This window comes from Meriones unguiculatus, chromosome 4, assembly GCF_030254825.1.
Source record: "Meriones unguiculatus strain TT.TT164.6M chromosome 4, Bangor_MerUng_6.1, whole genome shotgun sequence".
Taxonomy (NCBI): Eukaryota; Metazoa; Chordata; class Mammalia; order Rodentia; family Muridae; genus Meriones; species Meriones unguiculatus.
The window spans coordinates 37,994,832-38,020,844 of NC_083352.1; the positions used below are offsets into that span (position 1 = coordinate 37,994,832).

The window sequence follows — 26,013 nt, forward strand, 5'->3', positions numbered from 1 at the left end:
CTGGGTAGTTAACAGTGCTTATAGGTTGGGCTAGAGAGATGGCTTAGTGATTAAGAGCACTGTCTGCTCTTCCAGAGGTCTTGAGTTCAGGTTCCTGCAACTACATTGTGGCTCCCTATACTGGGATCTGCGGGCAGAGCACTCATATACATTAAAAAAAAATCTTAAAAAATTAAAGAATGCTTCTTTTAGGGGACCTGAGTTTGGTTTCCGGCACCCATGTTGAGTGGCTCACAATCACCTTTAACTTTAGCTCCCAGAGATCCAAAGCTCTCTTTGGCTTTGATAGACAGACAGATGATAGGTAGATAGACAGACAGACAGACACCCACAAATAAAGATAATAAAAAAAACTTAAAAAAAAAACAGCACATGATTAATGATGAATTTCTTGCAGGGTTTTGTTTGTTTTATTTTTTTTAAACATTGTAGTTTTATCGTAATTTTATTATATACTTAGGAAGGAGTAAAATTTACTCTAGACCAGCACCCTTATTTTAATATTAATCAATCCTGACCAAATTTGTTTCATTGGTGCCTCCATCCTTTTCCTGACTTTCAATAGGATGTCATAGATATTTGACCCATTTTGACTTATAGAAATAAGTTCTGATAGTTGTTAAAATATTTTGAAGCAGGCTTCAAATATGTTATTTCTTCCATAAATATTTCAATATATATCTTTAAGATATATACCCAGCACTTGGGAGACAAAGGCAGGTGGATCTCTGTGAGTTTGAGGCCAACCTGCTCTACAGAGCAAGTTTCAGGACAGCCAAAGCTACACGGAGAAACCCTGTCTCGAAAAGAGTAAATACTCCTTAAAATTACCATGGTAGCATTATTTTAGCTGATGAATTTGACAGTAATTCCTCCGTATCATTGAATATCTAGCCAACACTCAAGTTTTCTGTTATCTCCATGATGTTATTACAGTTTCTGTATAATTTTTAACCTTAATTGAGACCCATATTATGGGCTGGGCATGGTAGTGAGTACACATTTATCACCCCAGCACTCAGTGAAGGGAAGTTTGTCTCAGAAAAGAAAAAGAAATTTATATGAGATTCATGTCTAATTTGTTTTTGATAAGGACATAACAATTTTTTTTCTTTGCTTGTCTGGTTCTTGTTTTCGTTGAGACAGGGTCTCACTGTTGCCGAGGTTGGTCCCAGGCTTACCGTGGTTCCCTTCCCCTGGCCTCCCTAGTGCTGGGGTTACAGGCAGGAGCTACTCCAGCTGGCCTGAGTGGTTTTGTTTTTAATCTGTAGGTTTTCCCTGTATCTCTTTTCATAAAAAAAGAATATTTTTTCTCCTGTGACTCTGAAAAACTAATTATTACTTATCCTGTTTTTCATAGTGCCAGGTTTTTAGACGTAAATTTGGAGTATCTTGTTCAGTAAGAGATATATAACCTTTTCCCCCCACCAAGTGCAGAATTTGATGAACTCACTGAAATCTTAGGTGCGAATGGTATCATATTGATGATTTTCACGGCATGTAATGCCTAGCATAAGATAAATAGTACACATTAGATAATTGAGTGGATGCATAAGCATTTACGGAGAAAACACACAAATATAATATGTTAGCAGGAGTGACGGTAGAATAACACCTACTCTTCAATGTATTTTGTCCACATGTAACTACTATATTCTAGCTAATAGCAAATAGCAAATATTATATAGTAGACAATTATGCTGTGTCCCTTTAAGACAGAAAAACTGCTTCCTGAGAAATTGGGATCCATGGTCGAGGCTAAGACAAGTAGGATTTCAGGGCTTTGGGAATTCGAGGAAATGGGCATCCTGGGGTGGATGACATGGGGGGGAGTTTCTCATAAGTAAATGTGGCCTTAGTTACGTCAGCCTTGCGGGGCTTCTCTTTTATGGGGCCACTAAGATGAGCAAGCTGTGGATGGCACAGCCCCGGGTGGGGCTCAGCCATGTTGATCCAGGAAGTGAGAGAGAGGCCTTAGGTGCAACCATATGGGTGAAGCTCCCACTCAGTAGCGTAGGTTATGAAATCCTTGTGTAACAAAGATGATTAACACTGTGTTCCTCAAGGGACCTTGTTCCCCTGAGGAAGCCTGATGAATCATACATAATGCAGCCTAACCTTTGGGTGTAGATTTTTTTTTTTTTTTTTTGGCATATGTCTTGCAGTATTACAGAAGAACATGAATCAGACCAGTGGGCTTTCCTAATTCTGGGGTTCATAGTTGCTAAAGACATTAATTGATTTAGGGTGCGGAGGGTTCATAGTTGCTAAAGACATTAATTGATTTAGGGTGTGGAATATTTCCAAAGTAAATTCCATAATTGCACTGGGATCATGTAGTCAAAAGGTTTTCTTTAACAAACTATGATTTTTATTTTATTTTATTTTTTTGTTGTTGTTGCAAGTCAAAATATGTAAGCAGAGCCAGTTTTGGTGGTTTATACCTATAATCCCAGTAACTGGGAAATGGAGATAGATAGGGCTGGGAGTTTTAAGGTAAGCCTCAGCCATGTAGAAAGTTTGAGGCTCGCCTGTGATATACATGAACCTGTCTCAAAAAGTAAAACAGCCTCCCCCCCCCACGCCCGCAACAACAACAAAACTAACAAAATATCTAAGCTGAATTCTTAAGTCATGTGTAAATGCATGAGTGGCTAGACTGAATAGATGTCTACTGAGAAAATGGTCGGCATGTACCCTGAACTGCAATTGCAATTCAAGTTAAAGTTTTAGTTAGCAATCGATATGTAGGGCATGCTAGCTGAGTACTTGAAGTATTTCCTGGGCCACAGACGTACTTGTGTTATACATTCCTTGTTGCCCCAGAAAATGCTTTCTCCAAGATCTGTGGCCATCCAGTAGAAGTGGAGATAAGGGAAGAGGTTGTCAGAGTTAAAGTGGACTCCTGCTGGGCCTGACAGTGTTTTCCTGACATCCTGGCCTTTACAGAGTGAAGTAGGAGGAGACTGAATTTAAGGCAAGTCTGTGCTTCATGATATGCCCCTTTCTCAAACTAAGATGAAGTTGTTTGTACCAGCTCTTGCCAAAGTCAAGTGGCTAGAAAAACATGCTTATGTGTAGATACCTGACACTAAAGATGTTCCAACCTCCATTCCTCTCTGCATTCTGTTTATTTATTTAGACAGAAGACGGAGGAGTTAAAACAGAAACTGGACGGGGGGTGGGGGTTGTAACTGGCCTGGCAGAAATGAAGGTATTCTGAAGAGAAGTGATCAGACTATTACAACAACGAACCCCCAGAGAAATGGGAATTTTCCCAGAAATTTTCATGCTGGGAGAAGGACCCAAGGCCCCATCCAGTGGGAAACCTTGACTCCCAGTAAGATTTCACAAAGCCCTAATAATTTGTTGGACCACCTTTTCATACCAGAGCCTTGTCACTGCCCTCAAGAAGCCAATTGAAAGAGTATACGTCAGCGAACGTGTGTGTTTCAAAAAATATCGTGGAACAGTTTTCTCTGTGGGAATGTAGGCAAGACTAAGAACAATAAGGCTAAAAGTAGGCAGAGCAGTAGGTGTGGACAATTTTTAGTTCCTGTAAATGATATTATTACCTTATTTAGCTCTTCCTGTGTTGGTCAGACTTTATCCTTGTTATACATATCAAGGCAGTACAGGCACCGGGCCTGAGCCATTTTTCCCAAGATGGCGTGGTCTTATGGCGTCTGTGGGCTTCGTGCCTCAGCCTTTTGGAAGCTGCAGAACCTGAGACAGACCTTAGGGAGGGAAGTGTAGCCCAGATCAGACTGTCCTCACTCCCTAGTTCCGGGAGCTTCATGAGTGAAGGTCTAGAGGTCAGAGTCATTTGCTGTTTTCTGAATGAATATGGAAACTGGATTAATCTGAGCAGGGTGTGTGTGTGTGTATGTGTGTGTGTGTGTGTGTGTGTGTGTGTGTGTGTAGGGGCTTTGTGTGTTGAACAACAGGAAATAAAGGTGCACAGGTATAGATGGATATGGAGTGCTTCCTGCCTCAGGGGTGGTTTGCAGATGAAGACACAAGTATTTCCAGATTGAAGCATCAGCGTTACCATGGGATAGAATAGAAAGGGTTCTAAAGTCATTTGCTGGAAGTCATCGGTCTGTGTTAGTTCTCAGTGCAGATGTGAGGGTAGGGGTTACAGAAGAGCTAGTGCTGGTTCTGTAGAACTTTCTCACAGGACTGTTTTCTGCGACAGTGCGTTCCCAGGTAGACAGAACAGTGACTGCGCGTGGGGAGCTGTCACTGCAGCAAGGCCCCTTTCTTGCTTGGGAAAGCTCTTCAGGTTTGAAACTGTGATAAGGAACATCAGTGGTCCCCTTGCAAAGACATGAGAGCTGCCCTGGATGAAGCAGGCTAGGAGGATGGAGCAGGATAGGAGGGTGGAGCAGGCTAGGAGCTCTCTGGTCCTTCCCTTCCCCTGCTGGTGGGCTAAATCACTTCTACAGACACAGAAAGGATAGCTTTCACCTTAAAGGAAAGAAAAGAAAGTTTGTTCTAGAGCTAAATGGGAGTGCCCATGGCTCAGGAACATAGATTTAGATCACTCTGACTCCGAATTCCGTGGTCCAACGTGGAAGCAGTTTCATGAAGCCTTAACGTTTTACAGAATCAAGAAAATCATGTCAAGGCAACTTTAAACTACATTGGTGGGCTCATCAGAGGTGCTTACGGCGAGGGGAGCCCCTAGGCCTCACACCTGATGGCATTCTCAGTTTTGGAGTTGGTGGAAGCTAGTGTCCTGCTATGGTAGTGTATTTCAAAAGTTTTTATTGATTAGTCACAGGAGTTTGGTTCTGACACACAGGGGCCACGGATGGCTCTTGTGGAGGCTAAATCTAGCTCAAACTAAGCTAATTAGTCCTGGACCTGCAGCATTCCAACCTCCGTATATCAGTGAGGTTGTACTCAGTGGATCAGTTTCTCCAGACAGCTTCTTACCAGGAATTCCTGTTCACAGTTCTATGGAAAACTTTAGGAAATAAAGCTGAACTACTTGGAGCAAAGTTTTGGAGCCCAGTGGAGTTTATATTTAATGAAGGTTCATGGTAGGAGGAAGAGAATGACAGACGATACAGTAACAGGTATAGATGAAAGATGGTGGCCATTGGGATGGGATAAAAGGAGGATACAGAGAGTTTGTACGAGGTCTGAAGCTTGTTAGTGAGTGAAATAAGGTTCAGCCCTAGCAAGCAGATGTCACGCTGAGTGTCTGAGCTCCAAAGGTGTGATCACTCCAGACCACCACTGGAAGCCTTGAAAGCCAGCCTTCTCCAAGACAGAAATTCTCTGAGATGAAGGGACAGAAAAGGAAATGAGGAATGAGCCAAGGAAAAAAGTCAGAAGGGACCCTGCAGTGACTGAGAGGTGGAGAAGAGTAAAGTGAAGATGGCCTTGCCATAGGGAAGGAAAGGTAGAGGCAGGTTGGAGCTTGTGTGGCAGCCTTTGGTCTCTGGGGTGCTGTGGTGATTCTGAGGTGCTCTCTGAGGGTCTCTCCCTGCCATTGTTTATGAAGCTCAGCCAGACTTCTTGTTAACTGACAGCCGGAGGTGCCCTCAGATTTGATGTCCTCAGACTGATTTTAAGAGAACATGTTGAGATATGAGGAGGGTCTAGGCGGGAAATGTTCATCCGGCCATTCCATTGCGCCCTGGGAGGGCAAATATGGACAGAGTGCTTTAGCATAGGCGTAAGGCAGAGGGAGCAAAGGCATAAATGTCCACCCACCTGCTCCTCTGCTCCTTTATCTTGGGTCCACTCCAGGCTCATCTAGCAAGCCAAGCCTGGAGACCAACCAAAGGTGGGGCTGTTTTCCAGGTGCGAGCATGGCCACCACTTGCCCTTAAAGCTGTCTGTGGTACCAGCTGGCTTAAGAAGCCTTTAAGCTACACCAGATCTCAGATTCTGTAATTATAGAAGAGGTCTCTGAGCCTAAATATTTGGCAGGATTAATTTGGCACCGTCGACAGAATCTGCCTGAGTGTGATTTGTTTGGTGGTTTTTGTTTTTGTTTTTGTTTTTTGGAGTGAGGAAAGAGGCTTAGAAACCAAGGGAATCACAGGTAAGTTGGTTTGTAAGAGAACCTCTAATATGAGGCCCAGGACTCCGTTGGGGAGGCTCTGGTTCAGTGGTAGGATGAAGTATTGTTGAGACAAGGCAGAAGCAGCCATCAGAGGGGTCAGGACAGGCCATCCATCTCTTACACTGTCTCTGCAGGTTCATAGAGAAACGCCACCCCTCTTCACAGTTTGGAATCCTTGGGGTTTTAGTGTAGTTTAGTTTTTTTTTTTTAAATGTTTGTAATACATTATTTAGTATTTGTGCCCCTGTGCGCACATGCACAGTCTACAGTGGAGGTCAGAGAACACCTGACCCTACCCCCACCTCTCTTTCTGACCACTTAGCTTTTGGTATCCCCGTTCTTGGAGAACTTGTGTCCCGGGACCATTTGTTGCACTACATGGAAGGAGACGCCCTGGGCACATAAGGCCATCTTGTCACTCCCGGACAGTGGCTCCCAAGTCGTGACCCCCGACCATAAAATTATTTCCATTGCCACTTCATCACTGTCATTTTGCTACTGTTATCAACCTTAACGTGAGTGTCTGATATGCAGGCTATCTGATGTGCAACCAATGTGAAAGGATCCTTCTGACAACCACCCCCCCCAAGGGTCACGACCCACAGATTGAGAACCCATGTTCTGGCGCGACAGTACCAGTGAGTTTTTCCAGAGTGGTGGTAGGAGTGAGGCAGGATTCAGTCTCTCAAGAGCTGTTGGTTGAACAGGACACCACCTAGGCGGAGGGAAAGCACAGTCTACTCCATCCATCTTCGTTCCCCTGGGATCCCTCTTGGTCTCCATCTGGACGAGGGAGGCAGACAGACACTCCGGCCTTTGAACACGCTGTGCCAGCGGAGGCTCAGCTCACTTCCCCAATCTCACCAGGCTAAAAGTAGCATAATCTTGGAAAATTAACGTAGTGAGTCTTAATTTTCTCTCATGAGAAGCGACGAAAGTCTCACTTGCCACCAGTTATAACTGTAGATCATGTGAAAGGCTTAGAGGTCTCTGTTGCAAAATTGGAATGATGCGATTTTTGAATAATGCAAACCTGACAGTTTTATTACCTTCATACGAAATCCAGAAATAGAATCATTAGTTTTGTTTGTTTGTTTTTTGTTTGTTTGTTTGTTTTTTTCAAGACGGGGTTTCTCTGTGTAGCCGTGGCTGCCCTGGAATCGCTTTGTAGACCAGGCTGGCCTCAAAGTCACAGAGATCCGCCTGCCTCTGCCTCCCTGAGTGCTGGGATTACAGGCCTGTGCCATGGTGCCCAGCGAATGAGGGTTTTGTTTTGTGTTTAGGAATCAAAAGAAGAACACACAGAAGTAGTTCCTCCTGACCTTTTTTAGAGACCTGTCCTTACTTCCTTGGGGAGGAACTGAGGATATGACGTGTCATAATGGAATGTGGAACATGACTGGGGAAGGGAAAACACACCAGGGGCCTTTAGAGAGCCAGGGAGAGAGGGCGGTACCCTGGGGAGGTGGGCATGCGCAGCAGCGTCAGGTCATTCAGGCTGTCAAGAGGGAGGCAAAGTCCTTGCTCCTACATGCCTGAGGACGGACCTGAGAAGGGACTTGAGAAAGAGCCATTGGATTTTGGAAGAATAGTTTTCTTGGTGACCTTTGATGGTAGTGAGTGTTGTTTAATAATAAATGCCTTGTCTATAGTCATATCCTTTCACCTTTACCTCACCACGTGGCGAGGTGCTCACTACCATTCTCAGCTCCCAGATGTCTGCAAAGCCTACCGAGGGGATTAAATTCAGCCTGCAGACTAGTGAGAAGCAGGGGGTCAGGCTTGGTCACCTGCTCTGATTCCATCTCTCCGTGTAGCACTTCCTCTGGGGGCTTCGTTCTGCAGATGGATGCAAGGTGGGGCTGTAGGCCTTTCTAAGGGTGTTCGTGAGGAGGCAGTTAGTAAAAGCAGGCATTTGATCAGATACTCGACTATAAGGGAAGGAAAACTAGTAAGGTCCCTCCCCCCATCTCCCTGAAAAGCCTTTTATTGGAATTTATTAATAAGGGGAAATACAAGGTGCTGAGGGACAAGGAGGTGAGATTTCTGCCCAGTGGGCTTGCCCAGGGCTCTTCCGGGTATTTGACCTTTGCTAGAATGGGTAAACCCTACAGTGTGGTTTTTTTGTTTGTTTTGTTTCCCTTAAGTTGAGCTGAAGATGAAGGTGAAGCCTTAAAGACAAAATTGTCACAGGAGTTTGCCAGAGGATCACGGGGACTGTATGGAGTTTGATCTTGATTTCCCAGTGTGACCAGTGATATCAAAAATGCCCCATAGGCCTTAGAATGGCTGTTACTTCTGACCTTACCACTCCCACAATCCTTCTCTGCTTGCAGCCCTGTGTTCGCTCTCCTCCTCCAGCTTCTTCCATTTTGGATTCCTTGGGAGTTGTCCTGCTATGTGGCTTTTGTCTGGCTTACTGCTATCTCTGAAACAAATGTAGTCTTAACGGAAGGAAGTACCCTCTTTAGAGTTCTGAGAATCACATGTACCTCAGGACCGGCTTTCCTTGATTGGTTTCTTCTCAGGCCATGGGGGGGGGGGAGTTCAAGTCCACTTGAATGAAGAAGAGGTACAGAGTTTAAACAAGGGAAGAATGTATTCTCCTTCGTCATAGTGTCACTGTGTAGCTTCTTGGGCTGATGGAAGTGTTAGGCAGAAGAAGGCGTGTGAACTAAGTTACTGTGAAGCTGTGGAGGTGGGATTTCCTGTCAGGTGATAAGCCAGTGAGAGCAGATGTCAGCCAAGGTTGTGGCCCATGTCCTCACCAGACCCCCGGTGCCTGTAGCCCACTACAAAGTAACCGTCTTCCCCTGGGCTCCTGTCACTGGCTCATCCCTGAGGCCGAGTTTGCCCTAAGAAGTGACTGGAAAAGCAGGGGCCACACGGCTTCTCTCTCTGTGGGAAGCCAGGAGCGGGTTCTCCAGGGTGCTCCCCACAGATGGGGAGAAGGCTTGGGACCCATGCAGGGACTTAGGCGACAGTACCGCAGCTCTGTCCAACCACAGAGCGATCGCCTGTGTATCTGCAGCTGCAGGTATTTCCTGAAGGCAAGCCAGATGTGCTGAGAACATTTCCTTGAAGGAAAATGAAAGAAAACGAATAGCTGGCTTCTTTAATGTCAAGCTAATTTAAAGAGACAGGGGATGCCCTTGGGACATGGCGTGAATGACTTACCCCAGGATTCGACAAATTAGACGGGGAGAATTGAAGCTAAGAAAAGGGAGGGGAAGGAAGTGTTCTCAATTCTTTTTTCTTTTCTTCTTCCTAGCAAGAACCAGTTGAGTCATCTTTGGGGCTTAGTAATGGAGTAAGTGACTTTTCTCCTGAGTATGCGGTCCTGACTTCAGCTATAAAAAATGAAGTGGATAGTACGGTGAACATCATAGGTAAACTGTTTTGACATCTTATTTTTATACTCACGAGCAGCCTCTGAGGTCTAACCATTTGTAAAGCAGTCATCTCTAAATAACACAAGTCAGTCAGAAAAGGTCTTGGAATACATCCAAATCCAAGTTCTCGTCCCTAGGTTTCAGGGTTTTGAAGATGAGATAAAGGTTTGTGGACGAGACAGAACCAAGAAAAGAAGGCTAGGCGCTTGCGAGGCTTCCTCATTGTTTAGTCACGTGGACAAAAGTGTCATTTCTTTAACTCGGGAACCAAGGCGAGGAAAGGTCATCTTTGGGAGTCCTCCCAGTGTCTGCCTTGTACGCACCTGCCCAAGGGTGCCCTCATCTAGGCCAAGAAACCAAAGCTCAGAGGCTTCTGTCAAGGGACTGGCTGTCTGCACTGCCAGGTTTGCTGGAGATTTTCTACCGTCCAGATGCAGCTCTGTGAGCGGGAAGAAAGCAGGGAACAAGTTAGGCTTGATTCCTATTTCTGTGGGGACACTGTGAACAGGCAAAGCTACAGGTAAGCGTAGCAGCCACGCTTGGTGGTCTGTGATACAAAGGAAGGAAACGGGTGATTAGGAAAAACCTAGAAGCCAGATTTACGAGGTAGGGCGGGTGTCCTCGGAAGAGTGGCGTTCCCCGATAGTGGGTGTGTGAGGAGCAGCAGGTGACAGGTGGAGGCAGGCTTGAGGCTGACAGAAACCCTGGGTAGAAAAACATCCAAGGCAACTGAAAGCAGGCCAGGGATGCATGGTGCAGGAAGCACGGGGACTGCTCATGAGGTCCTCTCAGAGGTAGAGGTTTTTTTGAGGGTATCCTTGGCTGTCAGCTTGACTACATCTGGGATTACCTAAAACCTCACACCTGTGAGGGATTCTCCCCCCCCCCTTAATTAAATCACATGAAGCAGGAAGACCTGCTTGAAGTCCAGAGATTTCAAGGTGGGAAGATCCACCTTTAACGTCGGCCACACCTTCTGCTGACAGTCAATATAAAAGACACGGAAGAAGAAAGAGTTTTGGTTTTTGCCTGCTTGCCCTCACACTCACTCTCAAGTCCATTCCTACACTGGCATTAGAGCCTGCTTCTTTAGGATTATGGCATGTACTGAAGACCAGCTGGACATCCAGCCTCATGGACTCAACAACCACTGAAGTTTTGGACTTTCTGTTGGCACACAGCCATTGTTGGACTAGATGGACCACAGCCTATAAGCCACTGTAAGAAGTCTCTCTCTGTCTCCTTCTCTGTCTCTGTCTCTGTCTCTGTCTCTCTCTCTCTCTCTCTCTCTCTCTCTCTCTCTCTCTCACACACACACACACACACGCACACATTCATTCTATCAGTTCTGTTCCTCTAGAGAACCTTCACTAACACAGATTTTGGTATCAGAAGCAGTTCTAGAACAACAGAAATATAAGGATGGATGTTTTAAGTATCTGGAGTAGGGTTTTCAATTTGCCAACACCTACAGTCACTGAAGCCTCTCCTAGAATCTCAGAGAATATTAAAAGCCTGTGGTGTGAACTATTTTTTACAAACTAAAGGAGATAAATGGGTTTGATTATCTCGATTCATCAGTTGTGATAGGCAAGAGATTTGGTAACCTTGTAGAGAAAGCTTTTGACAATTTGTGGAAAAGTAAAGAAAGTGAGGATGATTGTTGAGTGCTCCTAGCATCCCTGCATAATTTGAAAAAGGAAAAAGAATGAACTCCAAGATATAAATCAATCAACTTCTAACATCTCAGGGTACTGCGAGGGACCACAGTGGACTCAGTGATAAAACTGACCAGCTTCAAATGGGCAGGGACAGCCTAACATTCACTAAGTGTGCCCTGGGAGAGGATCTTCTTTCCAGAGTGCGAGTTGCAGAAAATCAAACCAAAGCCCTCATTATAAGGTTGACTGAATAACAGCGAAAATTCAAGTCCCAGCTTTGGAGGATGTTGGCTCTTGATGTTAGGGCATTAATTGGTAAAGAATGGGCTCCTGTAACTTGGGGTGGAGATGTGTGGAGGAGCCTGTTGAAGCTGAGAGCTTTGAACCCTCAGGTTCTCACGTGTTTATCTCACCAGAGGAAGTGGTCCCTCCACCCTCACAGATGTACTCATCCCAAACCCTCAAATATTGCCGCTTTCACCTGTGACTGAAGAAATTAGCCCTTTGTTGTTGGCCTAACCAGCACTGACTTGCTCTGGAGGAGATGCCAGGCAAGACACTACTGATGTCTCACCAATAGTTGCCACTAGACCTATAATCAGACTGAAGGTTAAACAAGCTCCCAGAAGACAGACAGAAAGTGTAGACCCCAAGGAAGTGTACTGCATACATTACTAAGTAGCTTACCGAGTTGCCAATCCATTCAAGCAGAAATCTGGGGAATGTGTGTGGGAATGGACTTAAGGGTCTAGGATAATGGTGGAAGGGAATTAAACCGGGTCAGGCTGAGTTTATTGACATGGGCCCTCCCAGTGGAGATTCCAGGTTTAATATGGAAGCTAGCTCGGTTAAAAAGGGTGCCAAAAGTTTGCATGAATGATTGACTGAAGCATTTATCAAAAGATGCTCTACCGGAAAAGAGTTGGAGGTGCCTGACATCCCTTGGCTTAGTGTTGATGAAGAGATTTTAAGGCTCGGGGAAATTGCAGTGTTAGAGTGGGTATGCTGTGTTATGCCCCAGTCCTTCAAATGGGAAGGCCCTGAAGACATGCTCCTCACTAATCCTATAAGACAGCAAAATGGTGAGCAGGCCACCAGCCCATATGAAGAGCTTTGTTGCCCTTTTCCTTGTGTCAGACCTTAGGGTTGGAGACTGTTGCTCACTTGGGAGAATTAAATGCATTGGGTTTAATTGGGCCTCAGAGTAGGAGGGGCCAGGTGGCAGCTGAATGGTCAAAGGAAAGGTGATCATAGTTACCATAATCAGCAGCATAGAGAAGGCAATGCTAATAATGGCCGAACCTGTAACGGACATCACAGAGAAAGTGATCTTTATCATAGAATGGTCATAAAAATGGCCTTTTATGGACCTTTGGTACTAGCTAATCAATATGGTGTTTCCAGGCATGTGCTAGATAAAAAGCCTACTGTGTTTTTGTTTGATCTGTATAAGTGGAAAAGTTCTCAAACGAACGAAAGAGTATATTGGATTATGATGACAGGGAATCTCAATCTATAAAACAATTTCCAGACTTGGGCCAGTTTGCAGACCCAGACCCCTTGAATGAAGGAATGGCCGGGCTCCCCTGAGGAAGGAATTTGATAAAATGCCAAAGAGTGTTACTGTTCACCCTTTCTCCAGTCATCCCCCCAGAGGGACCCACACCTCTCACAAGGGTAATTCTATGTTGGCGGAAAGGAAACAATGAGAATTTCCAGGGTCTCTTGGATACTGGTTCTGAATTGACTGACGCTGGGAGATCCCAAGAAACATTGTGGCCTTCCAGTTCAAGTAGGGGCTTAAGGGAAGCCAGGTGGTTCATGGAGTTTTGGGCAAACCGCACCTCACAGTGGGCTCAGGGCGTCCCTGAACTCATCCTGTAGTTAACTCCCCAGTTTCAGGATGTATAATTGGGATAGATGTATTTAGAAGTTGGCATAATACCTGCCTTGGTTTCCTGACCTGTGAAGCGAGGGCTGTTAGGGTTGGAGAGGCTAAATGGAAGCCACTGGAAAATAATGAGTCAAAGACAGTATCACAGTCCGGGAGGAATTAAAGAAATTAGGGCCACCATTAAGGACTAGAAAGGTGCAGGAGTGGTGGTTCCCTCCATATCTCCCTTTACCTTCCCTGTCTGGCCACTGCAGAAGACAGATGGATCATAGAGGAAGATCATCAGAAACTTAATCAAGTAGGGACTCTAATTGCAGCTGCTGTGCCAGCTGTGGTTTTCTTACATGATCAGATTAATAATTTCCTTTAAAGCACGTAGCTACTGATCTAGCGAATTTCTTTTTCTGGGTACCTGTCCATATGGCCCACCAGAAGCAATTTGCCTTCAGTTGGCAGAGCCAGCTGTATACCCTTACAGTTTTCTCTCGAGGATATATTAACTCTCCAGCCTGGTGTCGTAACTTCCTTCAAAGAGACCTTGATCATCTGCTTCTTCCAAAAATTATCACATTGGTTCACTATGTTGATGATGTGCTGACCAGTCCAAATGAGCAAGACGCAGCAACCACTTTGTACTTATTGGTATCTCGTTCGTATCAAAGGATGAGAAATAAATTCAACCAGAAATTCAAGGGCCTTCTACTTCAGTGAGTTTTTCAGGAGTCCTGTGGAATATGTCATGCAGAGATATTCCTTCTTCGGTGAAGGACTCAATCCCTCCCACCACCAAGAAGGAAGCACTAAATGTTAGGACATTCGGTGGGCCTGCTTGAATTCTGGAGAGAGCCCATTCCTCGTGTGTATGCGTTACTGCAGCCCAGATTCCTAGTGACTTGGAAAGCTACTAGCTTTGAGTGAGGCCTGGAACGCGAGAAGGCTCCTCAGCAGGTCCAGGCTGCTGTGCAGGCTGCTCTGCCACTTGGGCATATGATCCAGAAGACCTGGTGGTACTTGAGATTTCAGTGGTATATAGAGAGGCTATCTGGAGCCTTGGGAAGGCCCCTAGAGGTGAATCACAGATGAAACTTTTGGGACTTTGGAGCAAGGCTCGACCATCATCTGCAGACAACTATTCTCCCTCTGAGAGACAGCTTTTGGCCTGCTGTTGGGCCTTGGTGGAAACTGGATGCTTGGCAATGGGCCACAAAGTTACTACACGACCTGAGCTGCCCATCATGAGCCGGGTGTTATCTGACCCACCAGGTCATAAAGTTCGGATGTGTACAGTAGAAATCCATTATCAAGTTGAAGTAGTGTATGCTGAGCAGTCGTGAAGGCACAGTTTACATTAAGATGTTGCCCAAATGCCCATGGTGTCTACTCCCGTGCACATATAGCCTTGTGGGGGATGCTCTGTGATCAACTGAGTATGGAAGAGAAGACTGGGACAACCCTGAAAGCCATCGGCAAAGGGACGTCTTCACAGTGGACAGAACTTTGGGTGGTATGCTTGCTCATACAGCTGGTTTGGAAGGAAAAATGCCCAGATGTGTGATTGTTCACTGATTCATGGGCTGTAGCCAGTGGACTGGCTGGCTGGTCAGATGCTTGGGAAATTGGTGAGAAAGACATCTGTGGCTAGCTCTCTCCACATGGGTGAAGGATGTGAAGATACTTGGGTCTCCTGTAAATGCTTATTAACCAGGGAGGAGTTCAGCAATCAAGGACATAGTATGACCCATCCTGTGGACAGTCAGCCTCTTTCTGAAGCCATCCCAGTTATTGTCCACGGTGTCCATGAGCAAAGTGGCCATGTGGTAGAGGTGGAGGTTCTGTAGGAGCTTGAGATCATGGACTGCCACTCACCAAGTCTGACCTGACTATGGGTCAGTAGTGCCGGATGTGACTACAGCAGAAACCAACACAGATATGGCACCATTCCCTGAGGTGACCAGCCAGTGACCTGGTGGCAGCTTGACTGCATTGGAACACTTCCTCTCTAGAAAAGAACATTTTGTCCTTAGTAGAGAGTATACTAGATACTTACTCTGGTTATGGATTTGCCATTTCTGCAAGTAATGCTTGTGCCAACACTATCGTCTGTGGATTTGCAGAATGCCTTACTTATCCGCCATCATGATATTCCACACAGTATTCCTGCTGCCTTAGGAACTTACTTCATAGCCAGAGAAGTGCCATAGTGGGACCACAACCGTGGCCCACTGGTTTCACCATGTTTCCCACCATTCTGAAGCAGCTGGCCTGATAGAAGGACGAGATGGCCTTTTTGAAGACACAGTTACAGCACTAATTAGGTGACCGCAGCCCTCCCGAAAGGCTGGGCAGGGTTCCCCAGAAGGTGGTATATGCTTTGAATTAGCATCTAATGTATGGTACTGTTTTTCCCATAGCCAAGATTCACAGGCCCAGGAATCAGGTGGTTGAAAAGGTAGAGTTCTCCTTAGTGACCCATTAGGAAATTTTTGATTCCTGTTCCCATGACCGTAAGTTCTGCTGGCCTAGAAGTTTGGCTTGCAGAGCGAACAGCACTCCTGCCAGAAGATGTAGCAACCATTTCATTGAACAGGAAGCTCAGACTTCCCTCAGCTTCTGGATGCCCTTAAGCCAAGGCTAAGAAAGGAGTAACAGTTTTAGGAGTGGTGACTGATCCAATTACCGTGGGGAAGCTGGATTGCTTCTCCACAATGGAGGTAAGAAAGATTGTGTCTGGAGTTTGGGAGATCTTTTAGGGTGTCTCTTGGTGCTACTGTGCCCTGTGATTAAAGTCAGTGGGAAACTACAACAGCCTAACCCAGGCATAGACCCTCCGCAATGAAGGTATGGGTCACTCCTCCAGGAAAAGAGCCAAGACCAGCCGAGGTGCTTGCCAAGGGTGGAGAAAATACAATACGGGTAGTAGAGGAAGGTAGTTATCTATCTTAGCTAAGGCCACTCAACCTTTTGCAGAAATGAGGATTATAATTGACATGAGTGTTTTTGTCATATTTTGTTAAGAATATGTTTGTAAAGATATTTGTGTTTTTCTTACCTTGATTTCTTTATCATGTAATTTAATATCAATTAAGAGAATATCAGTGCACCAGTGGTGGCAAACTCCTTTAATCCCAGCACTTGGGAGGCAGAAGCAGGAGGATCTCTGTGTGAGTCAAGGATAGCCTGGTTTTCAGAGTAAGTTCCAGGACAGCCAAAGCTACACAAAGAATCCCTGTCTTGAAAGGGGGGGGGAGAATATCATGGTTATTTTAGTTTTAAGATAAAAGAAGAATGTCCACCAAGGCACATTGCCACATATTGTAATTTTTTAAAAGAATACTTTAATAAATATTAGTACATAAGTGTTCATTTTCTAGTAACACTTACTATTTTGTTTCTAAAACAAACCATTATTTACTTTTCGTTTTAGGTAATATATAAATTTACTTTTTAGTAAAATTCCTTTTTATCATTAAAACAATTTTTAAATTTAAATATATTTTGATCATATTTTTCCCCTCCCCAAGTCTTTTTAGATCCTGTGTTTGTGGTTGTTTTAGGGATAGTTATATCATGTAGACATAATTGTGACGTGGTAAAATATAGGATGCACTTGTGATTGTATGTATGATAGTCATGTCATGTTAGGCATAGTTATGACCTGGTCATTATTTTCATTTGGAAATTGACCTAAGGGGATATGATTACATGTCCAGTTGATAAGGGGTGGACCTGTGATGGTTAGCCCTTGTCAACTTGACAACATCTGTAATTAACTAACACCCAGGTGACTGGGTACACCTGTGAGGTTTTTTTTTTTTTTTTTTTTTCCTTGAATCATTTGAAGTGAGAAGACCCACTTTTAATCGTGATCTCTGGTGTGGAATGATACAGCTTAATCCAGATCTTTTGTGGTGGGACATTTCATCTTTATTCTGGGCCACACCTTCTGCTGGCAATCTTTAAAGGACATGGAAAAAAGGAAGATTTTTACTTTTCCTTTGCCTGCTTGCCCTCACTCTTGCTGCCAAGTCCATTCATTCACTGGCATTAGGCTAGCCTACTTCTTTAGGACTTTGGCATATACTGAAGACCAGCTCAGACATCCAGCCTCATGAGCTAAACAACTACTGGATTCTTGGACTTTGTTCGTAGACAATAATTGTTGGACCAGCTGGACCACAGCCTGAAAGCCACTCTAATAAATCCTTTTCATATATATTACATTTATTATATACTTATATATTATAGTTATATATATATATATATAGTCTATCAGTTCTGTTCTTATAGAGAGCTGTGACTAATACATGTAGTCAGGAAATGTCATGGGGACTTTGTAGATCATGGTAAGGAAGTTGGGTTTTATTCAGATTATTGGAGGGTATTTAAAATTGGGATTGTGGCAGTGGGCTGGACAGTTTGGCTCAGCAGTGAAGAGTGCTTTCTCATCTTCCAGAGGACCAGAATTTGGTTCCCAGTACCGGAGTTGGGCAGCTCACAACTGCCTGTAATTACAGCTCCAGGAAACCCAACATTCTGATTTTCTGGCCTCTGTAGGTACCTACAAATAGGCACCCATATGCATGGACAGATAGACAGATACAAACAAACACATACAAAGACATACATAAAATAAATCTCTTTTATTTTCATTGAAGCATAATATGGACAGTGAACTGCCAAATATCCTTCCTTCAGGGTTTCAGGCAAGTGGGTGACAAGTCATGAATTAAATCACAGTAATATCCTGCTGAGATGCTGTGATGAGTGGACCCTGGGGAATGCCTTGCAAAACTGGAAGCCTGGCAGTGAGCTGGGCTTGAATCTTCACACAGAATCCAGGTTTGGGACTTTGTAGCCCAGTGCTACCTTTTGGTCATAAAACTTTGCTTCAGTCTGGGCTTCTGGTGTTACTAAGAACTCAAAAGACCCAATGAAGCAAGCCTCTTGAGTGGATAGCTTCAGTCTGAAATCTTAGCTGAACACTGACTGTCAGGAGGCCATAGCCAGAAACTGTCAATATCCGTCATTCCCTCGATTTCTGAGATTCCCCCCCTATTTCGGAGGTATCTCCTCTTTGCTACCTCCTGTTCTCCCCCGCCCCCATGGAATTATCTCCCTTCCTGTCTCTTTCCCTGTGGGAAATTAGACAGGCCTGGATAATTTACATATGACACTTGGAGTCCTTAAAAAAGTTCCCCCCAAACTCCAGCCTCAATTCCTTAAAGACTTAGCTCATTTTGTAAGTGTTGGATGGTTCTGGAGTTTCCCTTCATTTATTAGGTGAAGTAAGCCCCAGATGATGTGCCAGACCAAAGCTACAGTTGTTCTGTGGTTTTCCATGGTTGTTTCTGGTGCTACTTACTTTTAGTTGACAAGTAACAATTAGGACTATGTAAAAGATGCAATATGATGCTGTGACCGACGTGCACACCGTAGGACAATGAATTTATTTTGCTAAAGCAAAACAAAGCAAACAAACAAATACATCTCTTCTTCCAGCCGTTTAGAAGCACATGAATGATATTACCATCACTGACAGCATACGGACGGAGCTAAGAGGAAAGTCACTCCTCAACTCCAAACATGCTCTGTGCCCTTGGATCAGCGGCTTCCCTTTCCCATCCCTCCCCAGCAGATTTCCTGCCTTCTCTCTGTTTCTAATGAGCTCCAATTTCTTTCAACTTGTGCTGAGGCCACAAGTTTTCCCTGTGCCTGGCTTATTTTCCTTAGCGAGGTGTCCTCCAGTTCTACCTTACCTTTCTTTTCTTTTCTTTTCTTTTCTTTTCTTTTCTTTTCTTTTCTTTTCTTTTCTTTTCTTTTCTTTTCTTTTCTTTTCTTTTCTTTTCTTTCGATTGATTGGTTTTGATTGATATGGTGGAGGCTGCAGTGTATAGGTTTTTCTGACCATTTGTCCTTTGGCATGGCTGGTGCTGCTTGGAACTGGTATAAGGTTGAGCCAGTACGCTCTTCTGGGACAAGGATTCTGGACAGGGTTCCTGAGACAATCACCTGCTCGGTTAACAATTCTCTTAAATAGTGACCAGGAACTTAATAGTTAATAATAGACTTAACAATACATTAATAATTAATGGCAGCAAAATGAGCCTGAAGACATCTTTCCGTTCAGCTGGTTGCCTTTACCAGCTAAAAAAAAAGTCATTGAAATGAAATAGATCCACCGTTTCAGTGGCACTGTCCACCCTGTTACCGTCTCAGACTTTAAACCCCAAGGAGCTTTAGCCTACAGCCTTCTAAGTATTCCATTTTAGCCAGCTTCGTCTTTGAGGCTTGCGGATAGGGCTGAGAAACACAGGGATGTGAATCCATGGCTGCGTGGCTTCTGAGATACTCTCTGTCTCTTTACCTTGAAAATTTCTTTATTTATAAATGACAGCATTTCTCAGTTCCCACTGACTTGTTCCCAAACCTGGGTTGCATTTCAGCTTCACATTAGGGCCCCAACACGAAAGCCACAAGGCGTTTGTACCCTGTGCTGATTGAACATATGAAAACCAGGAGCTGACATGGGTTACATATGTAATATTGTAACTCTTCATATGCAGCCTGGAGGCTCTTTAGCCCAGGACTGGACTGAAAATCACTGAGTTCAGGGGAGATGAGCCATTGGTACACTTTCATTCTGGTTAGGGTTAGCTGTTCTCAGAAGTGGAAAATGTGCACCCTGAAATGTACTGTCGCCTTGACAAATGAAATCTTGGTTAGTGTCTGGACACACGCACCCATGCACACACACACAGACACATAAAATGTGGTTCCCAGTACCCACGTCGGGCTGCTCACCACTGCCTGTGACTCCAATTCCAGAGAATTTGACATCTTCTTCTGGCCTCTGTGGGTATGTGTACATACACACACACAAGCAGAGAGGCAGGTAGGCAGGCAGTCCAAAAAGAATGCAGTGTCTGCTTGCAGAACTGTGCCTTCTCATGTTCCTTCACTCCGTGTGGTTAAGTCACAGGGTTGGCACCCAGAAAACACATCCCCACTTTCCCTCTTAGGGAAGGGAGCCTTTCATTTTTTTTTCTCTCTCTCTTTAGCATTGAATTTTGGTTGGGTGTGTGGTGGCTTCTGTGTGTGGGACCCGGGAGAAGCCAGCAGCACGTCGAATTGTTCTGACGGTGCTCCACCGGCCTCCTGCCCGAGGTACCGGAGCTTCGGCTGAGCTGTGTGGAAAGGATCTGCAGGCCAGCCCACTTGCAGGTGCCTAGCTCTGCACGACTTCAGTGCTTTACAGCCCCACCGTGTTCTTGATTAAGAAGGAACCCCACTCTTGGCTGAGGCAAAGATCCCCAGAAACAAGGGGCGCTGGTCAACACTTTGGGCACAAAGCAACCAAAAATGACTGACACAGGACAATCAGGAAGTGATTGTCTTAATTTTAGCTACTCAAACACACAGCTCAGAGGACCGTCTGTTCTCAACATTTTCTTCCAATTTGATTAACTTTATGAAAAGCAAAGTTCAAGTTTCAGGAGCCACCCCTCACCACCACCTCTCACCCCCATCCCCCTCTTTTGTTTTCTATTCCTGAATTTCTAGGGAGTGATTCCAGGACCTTGTGTGGGTTAGACAAACATGCCGACACTGAGTTATACAACCTTAGCCTTAAGTATTTATTTTTTTAAAGCTAAGTCTCAAAACTCCCAGGTATCAGCAGCATGCAAGAAAGAATATATAATATGTTGACATGTTGTATTTTTCTTTGGCAGCTTGGCCCCCACTCTCCGAGAGCTGGGTCACAAAGGGGGGGCAGTCACCACCCACTAATCAGGAGCCACAACGTGCTGGTGTTTGGCTGTTGGTTTTCTAGACTTAGGGAGTTTTTTAGGTGCTTAGGAAGGCTGTCAGAATTCCATGAGGTTTTCTCTACCCCCCGCACTCCATCCTACCCACCTCCACATACTGATGGTTAACTCTCAGGGCCTCCCATCCTCATCCTTACACCCTCTACTCCTTCTTCGTCTAGTTCTGACAGTTTCTGATCATGCTTTGCCTCCCGCCCGATTCCTACCTCATTCCTCTGTCACATGATGACTTTTGAAAATGCCCGGATTACCATGTCACCATTGCCTCACCGCAAAACAGACATGAGTCTTCTTCATGTCTGACACCGCCTGTCCCTGCCTCTCCTGTCTGAACCTGTGTTTGAACTTTGAACTTGAGTAACCCAACTGTGTGGCAGGCTGCTGAGAAGGAGGTCGGTGGCGGAGCTCAGGGCCGAGTAGCTACACCAGGGCTAGTTCCTGCTGGCCCAGCACACGGTGCTCCTGTTCTTGCTTCCAGATCACTGACCCCCGGCGTGCTGATTAAAGTCTGCGGAGTTCTACGGGGAACCCCGTGTGCTCTGCTTCCTGCAGGAGCGTGTGATGCGGTGTGCTCTCTTGTTGAAGAGTCCGTTCTGCACCAGCCAGACGCTTGCTTCTTCCTACACTTGTCTCAGCTAGTTAAGGCAGGGGTAGCCTGGTGCTACTGTGGCCCAGATAATAGCCCTGCTGCTGGAAGGCCACGACAGCTGACCCATGCTAGGACTCAGCCCCGGCCGTACGTTAAGGCTCTTTCTCCCCCAACCTAGTGGTAGATATCATCTTATAGAAAGGAATGATTGCTGTATGTGATAGAGATGGGTGCTAGATTAGCTGGGTTTGGATTCTGCACCTGCTTTTGGAGTTTTTTATTCATACCCTTTGAAATCTGAGACTCGTCTTGTCTTAGGGTTTCTGTTGCTATGGGGGAGACACTATGACCGTGGCAGCTCTTATAAAGAGCATTTAACTGGGGTTGGCTTACAGTTCGGAGCTTTAGTCCATTGTCATCATGGCGGGTGGCATGGTGGCCCATAGGAAGGTGCTGGAGAGGTGGCTGAGAGTTCTCCATTGGATCGTCAGGCAGCAGGAAGAGAGAGAAACACTGGGGCTGGCGTGAGCATCGGAAACCTCAGTGCACACTCCCCCACCCCACCCCCGCCAGTGGAGAGCTTCCCCCAGCAGCCACACCTACTCCGAGAGGGCCACACTTCCTAATAACACCACTCCTTATGGGCCTGTGGGGGCCATCTTTCTTCAGACCACTACACACTGTATTTGTGAATTGGAAACAATGCATGCTTTATTATCTGTGAAATGGAAAAGTACAGTGTTATATAAAATGAAAACAGAGCAGCGATTCTAATATACTGCATAGAGTTGTAAGGATTAAAATAAAATGTGCAGTTTGTTATTCAATGTTTAGAGGGGAGATGGGATAATTATGTTTCCAAAATCAAATTAACGTGCCTTTGAGTAGGAAAAGGGTTTCCCTGTATACAGTATGAGCGGTTTCAGTTCTCAAACCGTCTAAGGATACATTTCTCCCTGTCGTGAGATACTAATCATCTGGTTTTATGCGCACAGCCAGTAAATTCATACAGCCTGGCCCTGTAACCCCTGCTAAACCCTGCAAATTTACTTGTCCCCAGCATTTCAGCTTTTTAACCTGTCAAATGATAGGACCAGTCCCCCTCAAGGGCCTTTCCAACAGTCCCTGCTTTAAAGGGCTTTGTCGGGAGCCTGAGAGCAAGCTGCTTACTCAGGTGCCCCTCCCTCCCCGCACCCACTCAACAGTTGTTAATAAAGCAAGGATGTCCCTTTAAGCAATCAGACCGGTCCGTCCATTGGTAACCGGCTGAGTAATATTCTTGTGATTCTCAGCGGCTGGACTCAGATAGGGTTACTTCCCAAGGCTGACCTTGCGTGAGGGGCTGGCCTTACTGAGCTGGACGAGCTGGGTAGATTTTTTGCTGGCTGACCCAGTTGAGAATTTCTGGCACCAAACAGGAAGCTGTTGAGAAGAAATTTCACTGTTGGTCACGGGTCCAGCGATTTGTTAAGGTGAGATTTGGAAGGGTTTATCTCGAGAGGGCTTAGGGAGTGCGAGGAACTCCATTTGAATGTTATGGTTTGCTTTTATTTAGGGAGCCCATGCCATGAAGGAGTTTGGAGTCAAAGTAAAGCTGACCTTGACTCCTTGGTTCTGTCATGAACTAACTGGCTGGACTTTGCTTGACTGTTTGTTTGTTTGTTTGTTTGTTTGTTTGTTTAATAGTATATTTAAGATGGGGTCATATTGCAGTGTGCTTTCATTTTGGGTTGGGAGGCTTTTCAAGAGTGTGTGCTCAGAAAGTTGGATTTTACTGTTGTTTTTCAGCCCGGTTACTCATTATCTAGCACCTAGAGGTGTACCATAGAAAGAGATAGACGAATGACTGTGTCTGTGTAAACGCAAGAGCTTCTGAGACGTTGGGGTTTCCCGTTTCTATGGAGGCTCTGCAGGAGAGTGTTGGGGCACTTCCAAAGGGTTCTAGCCAGTGTGTGGATGGAGAAACTTGCCTTTTTCTTAAAAGAGTGCAGCCCGATGAGGGAAGTTTGGCCTCAGAGATGACAATTGTGTGGACAGGGTATCTAGTCCTTAGTCCCAGAAGACAAAAACTTAGCTGTCTGCCCAAGTCACTAGTGTTCAGGATCCACTAATGTTTTAAACAGAGCTACTTGTCTGCGTTTTCACTCAAGACACGTACGTGAAATGAAACAGAGGACAAAATTCACTCCTTTTAGGTCTATAACTCAACATTCTACCACTGAGTTATACCACAGCCCCACAATTCTCTAAGTTTAGACAAATGCGTTTGCTTGTGTAACCAGCACCAAATCATCAACCCAGAACCCAAACTCCTCATAGCAATATATATCTTTTTCACTTTGGAAAGTTTAAACGAGCCCACTCACTGCAAGTCTTGGCATTTGCTAGAAAACATTTTCATTATTGTGACCCATGTTTGCGAGGTTTTATGAACTGCTCACAGATTCCTGGCTGTTGCTGAGCCTGGATCCCTTCACTTATTACTTGTTCAGGCGAAGTCCATTTGAGCTCTTGGCTGGTGTCAGCCATGGGCATGAGCCATGGTGGAGTACAGGAAGTGCTGAAGGCATTTCTCAGCTCTCAGGAGCTAAATAAAGGGTTAAATAAAGATGCATATAGTAACTAGCAACTGAGGCAGAGACTGAGATGGGCTGAGCTCCAACTACAGGGTATGAGAGGGGCTTAGAGGAGGTCAAGTAAATCTGTGGGTCAGGTTCAGGAAGGGCTGTAGAGAACGGGGCCATCTGGGCAGTGCCCCTAGCTGGGCCTTCCCTCTAGGCCAGCATTACTGATGTCATTGGTTTTCTTACTGGAAAAAAAAAAAAAAAAAACAAAACAAAAACAAAAAACTTTACTTTCTCAACTTGGATCTCCCTCTGATTTCATCCCTTGATTTGTCCCTTTCTGTCTTCCCCTTCCTCCCTAGATGGTGATATGCTGGCCTGTTGCCCTACAGACTTAAAGATTTGTTCCTTGTCTCCATTGCCTCATCTCTGCCCCTGCCAGTACCAGATAGCAGTGTCTGTGCCAAGCAGGTGCATCACCAGTCTGGGTTGGTTGAATAACTAAGCTGGGCATTGTGAGGAAAAGAAAAAAGAGAAAGAACTCTTGGGAAGAACAAAGGACAGATGAAAAGGGTACCTGAGCTGTGCCATTGTTTATAGTCCTAGCCAGCTTCCTGTCTGTGTTGGGAATGACAGCACAAAGCAGAAAGGAGCTTTGGAGCACTGAAATGCAAAGTTATTATAGGACCCTGGCTCCATTATCCCTTCTGCCTCATGCATATACTGTACATGGATACATGTGTATATACACATACATACATACACAGAAACACACACACACACACACACACACCTGTTTGGTTTTTATCATCATCCAGCTACTTTGTAGGACTTTCTACAGGATAAGACTTGGTCTTGTTGCCAATTTTTTTCTCTGTTCCGCTTTCACTTACTTTACTTGAGAGAAGCGGCAGAGGAAACTACAGAGCTTGTAATATCAGCACGCACACAGTCTAGTGAGCTGTACAACTGACGCCCTCATGCTCAAACCTCAAACGGGATACTCCAGTGTATCAAATAAGACTTTGGGCCTTTGCCTCCCATACATGATTACTCTTTCTTCTCTAGTTATTTCGCTGCCAAGAAAACTCAAGCAGTATACAGTTTCCCTTCCATTCTGTGTGCCATGACTTTGAACGCTATTCTGTCACATCCATGGTAATCATTCCCAACCTCCCTTTATTAAAGATCCTGTGACTTCTCACACTCTCTGACGCTTTCCATGAGTGGAAACCAGCTAATAATATCATCATTATTATCAGATAATAATGAGACCAGATAATAATTATAATAATGATAATAATTATACCAGACAATAACACCATCAGTGTGTTCTGCTCTCTCAGAGGACCTGGGTTCAGTCCCCAGCACCCGTGTTTGTAGCTCACAGCTGCCTGTCACTCAAGCTGCTCTCACAGCTCACGGTTGCCTGAGCCCCAAGGGAATCTGAAAGCCACTGGCTTCCGAGGGCGCTTACATTCACGTGCACACAAAGTAGTCAGATAAATCTTCAGGGTGTTTTAAAACTTGCGCACAATAGGTAAGCAAAAAAGATTCTCTGAGTGGGTGAAACCAGAGCTGATGATAGTCAATGACTTTCGGGCAGACTAGAATGTGGCCTCTTCTGGCAAAAACTGAGCATTTTGTAGTTGCAGAAATGACACTGTGAGTCTGTGGGTCAGTCCTTCTGCCTTTCTGTGGCCCAGTTCCTTTGTCTGTATCAGGATATGGATGCCTCATTCTGATGATTGAAATGTTGAAACAGCCTCCATGTGCGTGAGTACAGTGTTGATGATGCACTTTGAGGACCTTAGGAAAATGTGTTAACACACTTCTTTCTTCTCTTGTACTAATTGACAGCCAATTTTTAGGGACTTTTTATCCAGTCAGCTGCCAGCTACAGGATACAATAAATCTGTTTAAAGTTAGAACATAGCATCAGAGACATTGAAATGAAAGACACAGTGGACTATCATTACTTGCCCAGAAGAATGGTCAAACTAAA

General features: G+C 45.0%; 1 protein-coding gene across 8 annotated transcripts in view; it reads left to right on the forward strand.

Moving 5' to 3' along the window:
* Positions 1-26,013, forward strand: part of Irf2 (interferon regulatory factor 2) — a 102,646-nt gene that overhangs the window by 63,928 nt on the left and 12,705 nt on the right. For 7 of the 8 annotated variants that reach the window (XM_021659217.2, XM_060381741.1, XM_060381743.1 and 4 more), the window contains 2 exons: positions 9,354-9,471; positions 24,371-24,496. In XM_021659217.2, the coding sequence (XP_021514892.1) occupies positions 9,354-9,471; positions 24,371-24,496 (244 nt within the window). The remainder of the gene's footprint in view (positions 1-9,353; positions 9,472-24,370; positions 24,497-26,013) is intronic. The other variant, XM_021659222.2, reaches the window with a different exon arrangement.